The sequence below is a fragment of the Hemiscyllium ocellatum genome, chromosome 16 (assembly GCF_020745735.1).
Source record: "Hemiscyllium ocellatum isolate sHemOce1 chromosome 16, sHemOce1.pat.X.cur, whole genome shotgun sequence".
In the NCBI taxonomy this organism is placed as follows: Eukaryota; Metazoa; Chordata; class Chondrichthyes; order Orectolobiformes; family Hemiscylliidae; genus Hemiscyllium; species Hemiscyllium ocellatum.
The window spans coordinates 17966125-17982542 of NC_083416.1; the positions used below are offsets into that span (position 1 = coordinate 17966125).

Consider the following 16418-nt stretch of genomic DNA (forward strand, 5'->3'; position numbering starts at 1 on the left):
TGTAGTGCTGATGAAGGGTTTATGCCCGAAATGTTAAATCCCGTGCTCCTCAGATGCTGCCTCACCTGCTGTGCTTTTCCAGCACCACACTCGCGACTCTGATCTCCAGCATCTGCAGTTCTCACTGTCTCCGAGTTATTATTGTAATCTAAGGACTGCTCTGCAGCTGATCTTCAGGGTAATGTTCAAGGCCCAAACCCGTCTTCAGCAACTTCATCAATGACCTTTTCTCCACCATAAGGTCAGAAGTGAGGATCTTTGCTGATGATTGCACAATGCTCAGCATCATTCACAACTCCTCTGAGTCTGTATGCAGCAAGACCTGGGTAATATTCACATTTTTGCTAGTCAGAGGTAAGTAATACACCTCATACAAGTGTCAGTCAGTGAGCACCTCCCAACAAGGGAGAATCAAACCATTGTCCCTTGATGTTCAATGGCATTACCGTCACTGAATCTCCGCAGTATCAACATCCAGGGAGTTGTCATTAACCAAACACTGAACTGGACCAACCACATAAATACCTAAATGGCTAAATGGGTAGGTCAGAGGCTAGGATGTCTGCAGCGAATAACTCACCTTGACTCCCAGTGCTTGAACTACTGAGAGAGCATCAGTCAGGAATGGTATGTAATAATCTTCTTCAACCTGAATGAGTGCAGTTCCAACAAAACACAACGGGGCAAAGCAGTTTGTTTGACTGGTATCTCATACAGCACCTTCAATATCCACTCCCTCCACCACAGACGTACAGTAGCAGTGGTGTGTGCCATCTGCAGCAACTCAACGAGACTCCATGAACAGCACCTTCAAAAACCATGACTTTTAGAACCGAAAGGTAAAATGACAGCAGATGCAAGGACATATCACCACTGTGAGTGTACCACCAGCTCCAGGTGTACAGCGGCATTCAAAACAGCTCACCACCACTTCCTCAACGAATGAGGAATCAATGCTGACCAAAACAGCAGTGCTCACATGCATGATAAAGAAATACAGTGAAACACCACTCAATATTCCCACCACGTGAAAACACCGTATCTGGGAAGGGTTCCAAACCATGATTCTATTTTGACTCCTTTCCCAGATCCAGGGAAAGGCTCCCTTTCAGCATTGACTGTATGACTGAGAGGAACTTACCTGGAAATCAGCTGCGTCGAGTTCTGTGGATAAACAGAGGAGGTTAAAATAGTCAACATATCAACCAACACAGAATGGAACTAAACAGTAAATGTGGAGTTGAGATGAAAGACTTCAGTGTGGAACAGAAGATGGGACCAGACCCTGGAATGAGGAATAATTCCACACTGTAATGCACTCCAACCTGGAATGAAAAGTTACCAACTTTACACAGACAGGACAGAGGGAGCGCTGACACACAGAGAGCAGGACAGAGGGAGCACTGACACACCGAGGGCAGGACAGAGGGAGCACCGACACTCCGAGAGCAGGACAGAGGGGTGGACTGACACTCCGAGAGGAGAACAGAGGGGAGACGGACACTCCGAGAGCAGGAGAGAGGGAGCACCAACACTCTGAGATCTGGACAGAAGGAGCACTGACACTCTGAGAGCAGGACAGAGGGAGCACCAACAACCTGACAGCAGGACGGTGGGAGGACTGACAAACCGAGAGCAGGACGGAGGGAGGACCGACAGTACAAGAGCAGTACAGAGGGAGCACTGACACTCCGAGAGCAGGACAGAGGGAACACCGACATTCCGAGAGCAGTACAGAGGGAACAACGACACTCCGAGAGCAGGACAGGGTAACACCGACACTCCAAGAGCAGGACAGAGGGGAGAACGACACTCCAAGAGGAAGACAGAGGGAGCACCGACACTCCGAGAGCAGGACAGAGGGGGAACTGACACACCGAGAGCAAGACAGAGGGTGCACTGACACACCGAGAGCAGGACATAGGGAGCACCGACACACCGGGAGCAGGACAGTAGGGGGACCGACATTCCAAGAGCAGGACAGAGGGAACACCGACACTCCAAGAGCAGGATAGAGGTGGCACTGGCACTCCGAGGGAACGCCAACACTCCGAGAGCAGGACAGAGGGAGCACTGACACTCCAAGAGCATGACAGAGGGAACACCAACACTCCAACAGTAGCATAGAGTGAGCATGACACTCCGAGAGCAGAAGGGAGGGAACACCAACACTACGAGAGCAGGACAGAGGGAACGCCAACACTCCGAGAGCAGGACAGAGGGAGCACCGATTCTCCGAGAAACGGACAGAGGGAACACCGACATTCCGAGGGCTGGACAGAGGGAGCACCAACTGTCCGAGAGCAGGACAGAGGAAAAACCGCAAACACCGAGAGCAGGCCAGAGGGAACACTGACACTCCGACAGCAGAACAGAGGGAGCATTGACATTCTGGGAGCAGGACAGAGTGAACACCGACAGTCCAACAGCAGGACAGAGGGAGCACTGCCACTCCGAGAGCAGGACAGAGGGAGCACAGACAGTCCGAGAGCAGGACAGAGGGAGCACAGACGTTCCAAGATCAGGACAGAGGGTAGACCAACACTCCAACAGGAGGAAAGAGTGAGCATCGACACTCTGAGAGCAGAATGGAGGGAACACCAACACTCTGAGAGCAGGCCAGAGGGAACACCGACACTCCAAGAGCAGGATAGAGGGGGGACCAGCACTCTGAGGGAACACCAACACTCCGAGAGCAGGACAGAGGGAGCACTGACACTCCAAGAGCATGACAGAGGGAACACCAACCCTCCAACAGTAGCACAGAGTGAGCATCGACACTCCGAGAGCAGAAGGGAGGGAGCACCGACAGTACAAGAGCAGTACAGAGGGAACACCGACACTCTGAGAGCAGGACAGAGGGAACACCGACACTCCGAGAGCAGGACAGAGGGAACACCGATACTCCAAGAGCAGGACAGAGAGAGCATAGACACTCCGAGAGCCGGACAGAAGGTTCACCGACACTCTGAGAGCAGGACAGAGGGAGCACTGCCACTCTGAGAGCAAGACTGAGGGAACACCAACTCTCCGAGAGCAGGACAGAGGGAACATCAGAGACTCCGAGAGCAGGACAGAGGGAACACCGACACTCCGAGAGCAGGACAGAGGGAACACCGACATACCAACAGCAGGCCAGAGGGAGCACCGCCACTCCGAGAGCAGCACAGACTCAGCACTGTCACTCCGAGAGCAGGACAGAGGAAACACCAACACTCGGAGAGCAGCACAGAGGGAGCACTGACACTCCAAGAGCAGGACAGAGGGGGGACCAGCACTCCGAGGGCAGGACGGGGCAAAACTGACACCCGAGATCAGGACAGAGGGTACACCGACACTCCGAGAGCAGGACAGAGGGAGCACAGCCACTCCAAGAGCAGGACAGAGGGAACACCGATATTCCGAGAGCTGGACAGAGGGAGCAGGGACAGTCCAAGAGCAAGACAGAGGGTTGGGCCGACATTCCGAGAGCAGAGGGAGCACCGATACTCCGAGAGCAGGACAGAGGGCGCACTGACACACCGAGAGCAGGACAGAGGGAGCACTGCCACTCTGAGAGCAGGACAGAGTCAAGACTGACACTCCGAGAGCAGGAGAGAGGGAGCACAGACACTACGAGAGCAGGACAGAGGGATCACCGACACTCCAACAACAGCACAGAGTGTGCATCGACACTCCGAGAGCAGAACGGAGGGAACACCAACACTCTGAGAGCAGGACAGAGGGAACACCGACACTCCAAGAGCAGGATAGAGGGGGGACCGGCACTCCGAGGGAACACCAACACTCCGAGAGCAGGACAGAGGGTGCACTGACACTCCAAGAGCATGACAGAGGGAACACCGACACATCAACAGTAGCACAGAGTGAGCAACGACACTCCAAGAGCAGAACGGAGGGAGCACCGACATTCCGAGAGCAGTACAGAGGGAACACCGACACTCCAACAGTAGCAGTACAGAGGGAACACCGACACTCTAAGAGCAGGCCAGAGGAAACACCAACACTTCAAGAGCATGACAGAGGGAACATCGACACTCCAACAGTAGCATAGAGTGAGCATCGACACTCCGAGACCAGAAGGGAGAGAGCACCGACATTCCAAGGGTAGTACAGAGGGAACACCGGACTCCGAGAACAGGACAGAGGGAGCACTGCAACTCTGAGAGCAGGATGGAGGGAACACCAACACTCCGAGAACCGGACAGAGGGAACACCGACATTCCGAGAGCCGGACAGAGGGTACACCAACTGTCCGAGAGTAGGACAGAGGAAAAACCGCAAACACCGAGAGCAGGCCAGAGGGAACACAGACACTCAGAGAGCAGAACAGAGGGAACTCCGCCACTCCGACAGCAGGACAGAGGGAGCATTGACATTCTGGGAGCAGGACAGAGTGAACACCGACAGTCCAACAGCAGGACAGAGGGAGCATAGACACTCCGAGAGCAGAACAGAGGGATCACCTACACTCCAACAACAGCACAGAGTGAGCCTCGACATTCCGAGAGCAGAACGGAGGGAACACCGACACTCTGTGAGCAGGCCAGAGGGAACACCGACACTCCAAGAGCAGAATAGAGGGGGGACTGGCACTCCGAGGGAACAACAACACTCCGAGAGCAGGACAGAGGGAGCACTGACACTCCAAGAGCATGACAGAGGGAACACCGACACTCCAACAGGAGCACAGAGTGAGCATCGACACTCCGAAAGCAGAACAGGGCAACACCGACACTCCGAGAGCAGGCCAGAGGGAACACCGACATTCCAAGAGCAGGACAGAGGGGGGACTGACACTCCAAGAGGAAGACAGAGGGATCACCGACACTCCGAGAGCAGAACACGGGGGGATCGACACTCCGAGAGAGGACAGAGGGAACACCGGAAACTCTGAGAGCAGGCCAGAGGGAACACTGACACTCCGACAGCAGAACAGAGTGAGCATCCACACTCCGAGGGCAGAAGGGAGGGAGCACCGACACTCCGAGAGCAGGACAGCGGGAGTAATGACAGTTCGAGACCCGGACAGAGGGAACAACAACTGTCCGAGAGCAGCACAGAGTCAGCACCGTCACTCCGAGAGCAGGACAGAGGGAACACCAACACTCCGTGAGAAGCACAGAGGGAGCACTGACAAACCAATAGCAGGACAGAGGGAACATCGACACTCCGAGAGGAGGCCAGAGGTAACACCGACCCTCTGCGTGCCGGACAGAAAGGGGACTGACATTCGGAAAGCAGGACAGGGGGTGGACTGACATTCCAAGAGCAGGACAGAGGGAACACCGATATTCCAAGAGAAGGACAGAGGGAGCAGGGACAGTCCAAGAGCAAGACAGAGGGTTGGACCGACATTCCGAGGGCAGGACAGAGGGAGCACCGATACTCTGACAGCAGGACAAAGGGAGACTGAAACTCCAAGAGTAGGACAGAGAGAACACCGACACGCCGAGAGCCGGACAGAGGGAGCACAGCCACTCCGAGAGCAGGACAGAGGGAACACCGACTCTCCGTGCGCAGGACAACGGGAGCACCGACACTCCGAGAGCAGAACGGAGGGAGCCCCGACACTCCTAGAGTAGGACAGAGGGAACACCGACACTCCGACAGCAGCACAGAGTGAGCATCGACACTTTGAGAGCAGAACGGAAGGAGCACCGACATTCTGAGAGTATGACAGAGGGAAAACCAACATTCCGAGAGAAGGACAGAGGGAACACGAACACTCTGACAGCAGGACAGTCGGGGGACTGACACTCCGAGAGCAGCACAGTGGGAACATCGACATTCTAAGAGCAGGACAGAGGGGGGACCGACACTCCAAGAGGAAGACAGAGGGGACATCGACACTCCGAGAGCAGAACACGGGCGGACTGACACTCCAAGAGAGGACAGAGGGGGGACCGACACTCTGAGAGCAGGACAGAGGGAACACCAATATTCCGAGAGCAGGAAAGAAGGAGCATGGACATTCTGAGAACAAGACAGAGTGGTGGACTGACATTCCGAGAGGAGGACAGAGGGAGCACAGACACTCCGAGAGAAGGACAGAAGGGAGACCGAAACTCCAAGAGTAGGACAGAGAGAACACCGACACTCCGAGAGCAGGACAGAGGAAGCACCGATATTCCGAGAGCAGGACAGAGGGAACACCGACACACCGAGAGCAAGACAGAGGGAGCACTGCCACTCCAAGAGCAGGAAGGAAGGAACACCGACTCTCCAAGTGCAGGAAAGAGGGAACACCGACTCTCCGAGAGCAGGACAGCGGGAGTAACGACACTTCGAGAGTAGGACAGAAGGAACAACAACTGTCCGAGAGCAGGACAGAGAGAACACCGGAAACTCCGAGAGCAGGCCAGAGGTTACACCGACACTCCGAGAGCAGGCCAGAGGTTACACCGACACTCTGCGAGCCAGACAGAAGGGGGACTGACATCCTGAGAGCAGGACGGGGGGGGGTACCCGACATTCCAAGAGCAGGACAGAGGGAAAACTGACATTCCAAGAGCAGGACAGAGGGAACACCGACACGCCAAGAGCAGGACAGAGGGGGAACCGACACTCTGAGAGCAGGACAAAGGGAATACCGATATTCCGAGAGCAGGAAAGAAGGAGCACGGACATTCCAAGAGCAAGACAGAGTGGTGGTCTGACATTCCAAGAGGAGGACAGAGGGAGCACAGACACTCCGAGTGCAGGACAGAAGGGGGACCAACACTCCGAGTGCAGGACAAAGGGAGACCGAAACTCCAAGAGTAGAACAGAGAGAACACCGACACTCCGAGAGCAGGACAGAGGAAGCACCGACACGCCGAGAGCAGGACAGAGGGAGCACTGCCACTCCGAGAACAGGAAGGAATGAACACCGACTCTCCGAGAGCAGGACAGCGGGAGTAACGACATTTCGAGAGTAGGGCAGAGGGAACAACAACTGTCCGAGAGCAGGACAGAGAGAACACCGGAAACTCTGAGAGCAGGAGAGAGGGAACACCAACACTCCAACAGCAGGACAGAGGGAGCACCGCCACTCCTAGAGCAGCACAGAGTCAGCATCATCAGTCTGAGAGCAGACAGAGGGAACACCAACACTGCGTGAGAAGCACAGAGGGAGCACTGACACTCCAAGAGCAGGACAGAGGGGGGAACTGCACTCCGAGAGCAGGACGGGGCAACACCGACACTCCGAGATCAGGACAGAGGGAACACCGACACTCCGAGAACAGGACAGAGGGAACACCGACACTCCGAGAGTCGACCAGAGGTAACACCGACACTCCACGAGCCGGACAGAAGGGGGAGTGACATTCTGAGAGCAGGGCAGGGGGTGGACCGACATTCCAAGAGCATGACAGAAGGAACACCGATATTCCAAGAGAGGGGACCGGCACTCCGAGAGCAGGACGGGGCAACACTGACACTCCAAGATCAGGACAGAGGGAACACCGACACTCCGTGAGCCGGACAGAAAGGGGAGTAACATTCTGAGAGGCGGACAGGGTGTGGACCGACATTCCAAGAGCAGGACAGAGGGAGCACCGACACACCGAGAGCAGGACAGAGGGAGCACCGACACTCGGAGAGCAGGACAGAGGGAGCACCGACACTCCAAGAGCAGGACAGAGGTGGGACCGGCACTCCGAGAGCAGGATGGGGCAACATCGACACTTCGAGATCAGGACAGAGGGAACACCGGCACTCCACAAGCCGGACAGAAGGGGGACTGACATTCTGAGAGCAGGACAGGGGGTGGACCGACAATCCAAGAGCACGACAGAAGGAACACCGATATTCCAAGAGCAAGACAGAGGGGGGACCGGCACTCCGAGAGCAGGACAGAGGGAACACCGACACTCCACGAGCTGAAGAGAAGGGGGACTGACATTCTGAGAGCAGGACAGGGGGTGGACCGACATTCCAAGAGCAGGGCAGGAGGAACACCGATATTCCAAGAGCAGGTCAGAGGGAGCTGGTACAGTCCGAGAGCAAGACAGAGGGTTGGGGCGACATTCCTAGAGCAGGACAGAGGGAGCACCGATACTCTAAGAGCAAGACAGAGGGGGGACCGACTCTCCGAGTGCAGGACAAAGGGAGACCGAAACTCCAAGAGTAGGACAGAGGGAACACCGACACGCCGAGAGCAGGACAGAAGGGGGACCGACATTCTGAGAGCAGGACAGGGGGTGGACCGACATTCCAAGAGCAGGACAGAGAGAACACTGATATTCCGAGAGCAGCACAGAGGGAGCACTGACACTCCAAGAGCAGGAAAGAGGAGGGACCGGCATTCTGAGAGCAGGACGGGGCAACACTGACACTCTGAGATCAGGACAGAGAGAACACCGACATTCCGAGAGCAGGACAGAGGGAGCACTGATACTCTGAGAGTAGGACAGAGTTATGACCGACACTCCGAGTGCAGGACAGAGGGAACACCAGCACTCTGGGAGCAGGACAGAGAGAGGACCTGCACTCAGAATAAGGACAGAGGCAACACCGACACTCCAAGGGCAGGACAGAAGGAGGACTGACATTCTGAGAGCAGGACAGAGGGAACACCGATATTCCAAGAGCAGGACAGAGGGAGCAGGGACAGTCCGAGAGCAAGACAGAGGGTAGGACCGACATTCTGAGAGCAGGACAGAGGGAGCACTGATGCTCTGAGAGCAGAACAGAGAGATGACCGACACTCCAAGAGTAGGACAGAGGGAACACCGGCACTCCGAGAGCAGAACTGAGGGAACCACGACTCTCCGAGAGCAGGACAGCGGGAGCACCGACACTCCAAGAGCAAGACAGAGTGAACACCAACTGTCCGAGAGCAGGACAGAGGGAACACTGGAAACTCCGAGAGCAGGACAGAGGGAACACCGACACTCCAAGAGCAGGACAGAGGGAACACCAACTGTCCGAGAGCAGGACAGAGGGAACACCGACACTCCAAGAGCAAGACAGAGGGAACACCAACTGTCCGAGAGCAGGACAGAGGGAACACCGGAAACTCCGAGAGCAGGACAGAGGGAACACCGACACTCCAAGAGCAGGACAGAGGGAGCACCGCCATTCCGAGAGCAGCACAGAGGGAGCCCTGACACTCCAACAGCAGGACAGAGGGGGGACTGGCGCTCCGAGAACAGGACGGGACAACTCCGACACTCCGAGTGCAGAACAGAGGGAACACGGATACTCTGAGAACAGGACAGAGTGATGACCGACATTCCGAGATCAGGACAGAGGGAGCACCGATACTCTGAGAGCAGGACAGAGTGATGACAGACACTCCGAGAGCAGGACAGAGGGGAGAAAGACGCTCCGAGTGAAGGACAGAGAGAACACCGACATTCCGAGTGCAGGACAGAGGGAGCACCAACACTCCGAGAGCAGGATTGAGGTAACATCAACAATCCAAGAGCGGGACAGAGGGGGGACCGGCACTCTGAGAGCAAGATGGGACAACTCCGACATTCCGAGTGCAGGACAGAGGCAACACCGACACTCCAAGGGCAGGACAGAGAGAGCATAGGCACTCGGAGAGCAGGCCAGAGGGATCACTGACACTGCGAGCTGGACAGAAGGAGGACTGACATTCTGAGAGCAGGACAGGGGGTGGAACGACATTCGAAGAGCAGAACAGAGGGAACACCGATATTCCAAGAGCAGGACAGAGGGAGCAGGGACAGTCCGAGAGCAAGACAGAGGGTTGGACCAGACATTCTGAGAGCAGGACAGAGGGAGCACTGATGCTCTGAGAGCAGAACAGAGAGATGACCGACACTCCAAGAGTAGGACAGAGGGAACACCGGCACTCCGAGAGCAGAACTGAGGGAACCACGACTCTCCGAGAGCAGGACAGCGGGAGCACCGACACTCCAAGAGCAAGACAGAGGGAACACCAACTGTCCGAGAGCAGGACAGAGGGAACACCAGAAACTCCAAGAGAAAGACAGAGGGAACACCAACACACCGAGTGCAAAACAGAGGGGGGACCGACACTCCGAGAGCAGGACATATGGGGGACTGACATTCTGAGAGCAGGACAGGGGTTGGAGCGACATTCCAAGAGCAGGGCAGAGGGAGCACAACACTCCGAGAACAGCACCGAGGGAAAACCGACACTCCGAGAGCAGGACAAATGGGGGACTGACATTCTGTGTGCAGGACAGGGTGTGTAGCGACATTCCAAGAGCAGGACAGAGGGAGCACCGACACTCTGAGAGCAGAACAGAGAGAACACTGACACTCCAAGAGCAGGACAGAGGGGAACCGACACTCCGAGTGCTGGACAAAGGGAGCACCGAAACTCCAAGAACAGGACAGAGGGAACACCAACACTCTGAGAGCAAGACAGAGGAAGCACCAACACTCCAAGAGCAGGACAGAGGGAACACCGACAATCTGAGAGCAGGACTGTGGGAACACTGACATTCTGAGAGCAGGACAGTGGCAACACCGACATTCTGAGAGCAGGACGGGGAGGGACCGACATTCCAAGAGGAGGCCAGACGGAACACTGACACTCCAAGAGCAGGACAGAGGGAGCACCTGCTCACCCTAAACCTATGCCCTCTCGTTCTGGACTATCACTGGTTACCTCTGTCCTGTCATTGCTGTTCCTGCAACTGCTCATTCTCTCTCTTGTGGATCAGTCAATGTTGGACACAGGAAATTGGTTGAGCTAGAACAGCTGCCCAACAGACAGAATCAAATTTATTAAGCTGTTACCAGCAAATCCCACCCATCCCATGTACAGAAGCAACTGCTGTCAAACTGGCCATCATGAATTTGTTCCATCAGCGTTTTTACTTGCACATATTTACACTGTAACAGACACACATACTCACATGTACTTATATACTCATACAGTCCCACTTGCAGACCCTCCCTGTGATGATATGTGCCTTGAAGAGGATTTTGTTTGCTCATGCTTCTCTTGAGGAGTTTGTAAACCTGGTGGAGAGATGGCCGTTCCATGGAAAGAAGCTTTGAGCTTTTAAAAATTAGATAAAAGAAGCATGAGTGGGTGGAGAAAAGCTCATACAGCTTCAGAGTTTTAGTTCTGCTTTCAGTTGTTAAAATTATGTTTTGGAGTTAAGGTTGCTAGAACCAGCTCTCTCTCTGTCTCTCTCTCTGCTGCTGCAAACACCTGAGTTGTCTTTCTGCTGCGAGGTTCATTCTGTTGGTATTCCTTCTCCTGGACCAGAGGAGAAAGCAAGTGAGGAAATCTACTTTTCTGAATTTGTATTTGCAAAGGGTGTGTTTATGGACTACTGCAATATTGGAAAAGCTGATGATTGTTGTGAATGAAAAATTATCTTGTTAAGTATTTTGATAAATTTAAAGTTATGTCAATTACTTTTTTGTTTGTATTTTAATTGTGGTGTAATAATTAAGTGTTTTCTTCATATAGCAAAAGGGTTTGACTGATTGAATCACGTGTGGAATGCAGTGCCTTATACTTGCCTGTACATAACGATACACGTTAGGGTATAGGCTATCTCTTTGACACACACGCACAGACATACACAATCTCTCTCACACATACACATATACACAATCTCTCTCTCACACACACATACACTCACACACACACACAATTCCCCCCCACACACAAACACACACACAATCCTCCACAATCCCCCTCCCCACACATGCAATCTCCCCCACACACACATAATTCCCCCCACACACATACACACATAGACACATACATTCACACAATCCCACACGCACACACACACAATCCCACATACACACAACCACACACACACAACCCCCCCAACACACACACACGATCCTACACATATACATACAAACACACACAACCATAAACACACACAATCCTACACACACACAAAATTCCACACACATGCACACACACACAATCCCACCCCACACACACACACATGCATACACACACAATCCCCCCCCCCACACACACACAAAATTTCACACACACGCAATACCCCCACCTCCACCCACACACATTCCCCACAAATACTAGCTTCACTAACATTCTTCAATAATTTATCCACCAGGCATCATAGAAAATTCTCTTTGCCCAGCAGTGGCCATGTGCATTGAAGATGTACCTGAATAATGGAGAGAGGATCCTTCTGCAAGAAACTCTTTATTTCTTCATCTATTAATGCAATCTGTTCCATCTTGTGATTTAATGCTTCAGAACAGCTTTGAATCTGAGAGAGAGCTTGGAGTCCCTCCTCATCAATCACTCTCATGGTGAATTCTTCATCTTCATTCAGCTTTCTCCTCCATTCAGAGAAGTTCTTTGATAACTTTTCTTTAATCTCACTGATTTGTGTCTGAAAACCAAACCAACTGTCATTACAAACAGTCCTTTCTCACAGCTGTTACCCTGAGCACACAGCATTTCCAGGGACTGGTTAGTTTGTTTTGATCACTACCACATCACCATTAAAGATAGACAAGCCAGTGGAGATTGTCCACTGCGAGGGAAAACAAAATGTCATCAGGGTTACCTTGAGTTTAAAAGAAAGGGCACTTTCATCCATACCTGCAGTGACGGCTCCAGTTTTGGTGCCCGTACCTGGTGAAGGAGATTGAGGTTCTACAGTGGACGGTAACTAGAATGACAAAGACTGTGATGGATTTCAATTCAGGGGATCATCTGGAAAAGATCAGTTGATTGAGAGAAAGGCAACCTGAGAGAGACAAGGTGAAGATGTTTAAATTGATGGAGAGAATATCAGACTCACTGATTGGGTGAGGCATTTGAGAAGGGTCAGGATGGTCAGACTAGAGGGCAGGTAAATTAAATGCACAGACAGAGTTAGATGAGACGCCAGTGTTCTCAATATCTGCAACAGAGCCCCTGAACATGCGGTGGGGATGGAAACACTCCCACCCTTCAAATGGAAGCTGGTGAGGAATTTCTCAGGATTTGTTCCAAATTGGTTGCAAGTGTTTATTCTGTCTTCTGTTTGTCTTTGCCAGATGAGGACATGGTTCATGATGGATCAGTGGGTGTGTGAATGAACTGTCCCTGCATTGGGCAGGCTCACTGGTGTTAGTGGGAGTTTCTTCCCTTTCCTTTCTAATTTCAGATTATCCTGGCTCTAGGACAAGTCTTCAACTGCCACTGTGTGTGTTTCAGTAAATCCAGTGTCTGAGTGATGGAATAATATTCCTTGGGAGATGCAGGGAGAGTTAAACAGCTGCCCCTCACATCAAACACAGGGGAGCTCAGTGTAATCAGTGACTCCGTTTGAACAGAACCAGCCTGATTAAATGAGTCGAGGTACTTTTTCCAAATCTAGTCCCAATTTTAGCTACCTTTATTTCAGCTTCTGATCTCTCCAATTCTTCCTTTTTGCTGGAACAATTCCTTTGGATGTCATCAATCTTCTCAAATTCTTTCTCTAACTTTACCTGGAAAGATGTTTGGAAATGGTTTAAAATAACAATCTGCTGTTAATTTCATAAAATATCGTGAGTTTAATCAATCAAAAATTATATCAGAGTGAGTGAAAATCCCTGGTGTCATATTATCACCCTAATTGCTGAATTTAAGGTGATTAGTTTGCTTCTTTGTCTGTCTATGGGACACCCCCCAGTAAATATGCAACACTGATTCTGTCTCTCCATAAGTGTATAAGGTGCTTGTACTTTGGCCTCAGTGGTAGAGTTTGGACGTGCAGTAGTCCTCACTGTCTTGAACATGTTCAGCAAGGACCTCTCTCATGGTGATCATTCTAAATCTGTCAACCTCACACTGCACTTCTGAGCTACCTGCTGTGTTTCACACATCTGAAGAACATCTATTGGTTGATCATGCTCAGAAAGTTTATTCCACATGGGGCACTGAGACAGAAGGCAGGCAGAAGGTGGATTTAACAGGAGTGGGGAAGTGAGGTGCAGCATCGTCAGAGTGAGTCAGAGTGACAGTGATGTTATGAGGACAGAAAGCCAGCCGATGACGGGATAAGAGCAATCTTTTTAACGAGTTTTCCAGGGGCTACAGTGAATGGTTGAAGTTTTCATATATTGTAAATTTAGAAGCTTAAAAAAATTATGTGTTGGAATCATAGAGATGTACAACCGGAAGCAGACCCTTCAGGTCCTGCTTGTCCATACTGACCACATACCCCAACCTAATCTAGTCCCAATTGCCAGCACATGGCCCATATCCCTCTAAACCCTTCCCATTCATACACCCATGCAGATGGCTTTTTGAATGCTGTAATTGTACCAGTCTTCACCATTTCCTGTGGCAGCTCCTTCCAAACACATACCATCCTCTGCGTGAAAAAGTTGCCCCTTAGGTCCCTTTTAAATCTATCTCCTCTCACCCTAAACCTATGCCCTCTAGTTCTAGACTACCCCACCCTGGGGAAGGACCTTGACTATTTACCTTATCCATACACCTCATGATCTTATAAACCTCCATAAGGTCACCCCTCAGCCTCCAATGCTCCAGAGAAAACAGCCCCAGCCTGTTCAGCCTCTCCCTATAGCTCAAATCCTCCAACCCTGGCAACATCTTTGTATATCTTTTCTGAACCCTTTCAAGTTTCACAACATCCTTCCCATAGGAGGGAGACCAGAATTGCACACAATATTCCAAAAGTGGCCTAACCAATGTCTTGTACAATGCTCGGAGTAATAAATGAAAGCATATCAAAAGCCTTCTTCACTATCCTATCTACCTGCGACTCTACTTTCGTGGAGCTATGAACCTGTACTCCAAAGTCTCTTTGTTCAGTAACATTCCCCAGGATCTCACCATTAGGTGCATAAGTCTAGCCTTGCTTTGCTTTTCCAAAATGCAGCACCTTGCATTTATCTGAATGTGAGGGAGTGTGGCACAGTGGCTGGGGTGTGTGGCATGGTAGTTGGGGGCAGCACGGTTGCTCAAGGGTTAATACTTCTGCCCCACAGTGCCGGGGACCCAGGTTTGATTCCAGCCTTGAGAGACTGTCTCTGTGAAGTTTGCACATTCTCCCTGTGTCTCTGGGTTTCCTCTGGGTGTTCCAGTTTCCTCCCAGAAACTAAAGATGTGCAGGTCAGGTGAACTGACCATGCTAAATTGCCCATAGTGTTCACAGATGTTCAGGTTGGGTGCATTCGTCAAGGATAAATATAGAGTAATAGGGGAATGGATCTGGGTGGGTTACTCTTCAAAGGGTCAGTGTGGACTTTCTGGGTCAAAGGGTAAAAAATGAGGTCTGCAGATGCTGGAGATCACAGCTGCAAATGTGTTGCTGGTCAAAGCACAGCAGGCCAGGCAGCATCTCAGGAATAGAGAATTCGACGTTTCGAGCATAAGCCCTTCATCAGGAAACCTTCCTGATGAAGGGCTTTCTGGGTCAAAGGGCCTATTTCCACACTGCAGGGATTTTATTCTGTGATTCTATGATTAAACCCCATCTGCCACTCTTCAGACCATTGGCGCAACTGATTATATTCTGAGGCAACCTTGTTATATTCTGAGGCAACCTTCTTCACTGTCCACTGCACCTCCAATTTTGGTGTCATTTGCAAACTTACTAATTATACCTCCTATGTTCACATCAAAATCATCTATATAAATAGTGAAAAGCAATGGACCCGGCACCGATCCTTGTGGCACTCCACTGGTCACAGGCCTCCAGTCTGAAAACCAACCCTCCCCCACCTCCGTTTGTCTTCTACCTTTAGGCCATTTCAAGGGAGTTTGTTTTTCATATTGCAAAAGTTGATCATGACTTTCTTTCAGTTCAGACTTTTTTTTTACAAGCTGTTTGGAGACCATCAGTAATCAGCTGAGGTTTTTTCATTCTAAATCTGGAAGCTGAAAAGCTATATATGTTTGAAAGGGAGTCTTTTTTTCACATTGTAAGATATTTTTTAAAAAGTCGAACAGTTTCTTTAAAATAAGGTGAAGTATTTTCATGGAGTCTTACGTGTGATCAGCTCTGGAGAATACTCTATTTCGAGGGATTGAAGAGGAGTCATTTTAATTCAATTAATCAGCTAAGTGATTAATTTTATTGAAGCTTTATATGCTTGATGTGTGTGCATATGTATGCTTTTTTTCCACTTTAACATTACTTTGTGTAGGTAATGAAAGTTGGTTTATTTTGCATGAGATATTATTGAACATTTTTTAGGCTTAATGTCATTGAGGAGGAGAAAATGAGGACTGCAGATACTGGAAATCAGATTCAGAGTGTGGTGCTGGAAAAACACAGTCTACCAGGCAGCATCCGAGGAGCAGGAGAATTAATGTTTTGGGCATAGCCCTTCATCAGCCTCATTCCTAATGAAGAGCTTATGCTCAAAACATCGAGTGTCCTGCTCCTCGGATGCTGTCTGACAGGCTGTGTTTTTCCAGCTCCACACTCTTCGACTCTAAATGCCATTGAGGGATGACTAATAGCTTTATGAAAGTGATTTAG

At 51.2% G+C, this 16418-nt stretch overlaps 1 protein-coding gene across 1 annotated transcript in view; it reads right to left on the minus strand.

Annotated features, from left to right (window-relative positions):
• LOC132823546 (E3 ubiquitin/ISG15 ligase TRIM25-like) overlaps positions 1-16418 on the minus strand; it is a 72176-nt gene that overhangs the window by 17947 nt on the left and 37811 nt on the right. Inside the window, exons 6-8 of the mRNA XM_060837489.1 lie at positions 13315-13410; positions 12093-12323; positions 1142-1164 (exon numbers count right to left, since the gene is read on the minus strand). Coding sequence (XP_060693472.1) covers positions 1142-1164; positions 12093-12323; positions 13315-13410 — 350 coding nt within the window. The remainder of the gene's footprint in view (positions 1-1141; positions 1165-12092; positions 12324-13314; positions 13411-16418) is intronic.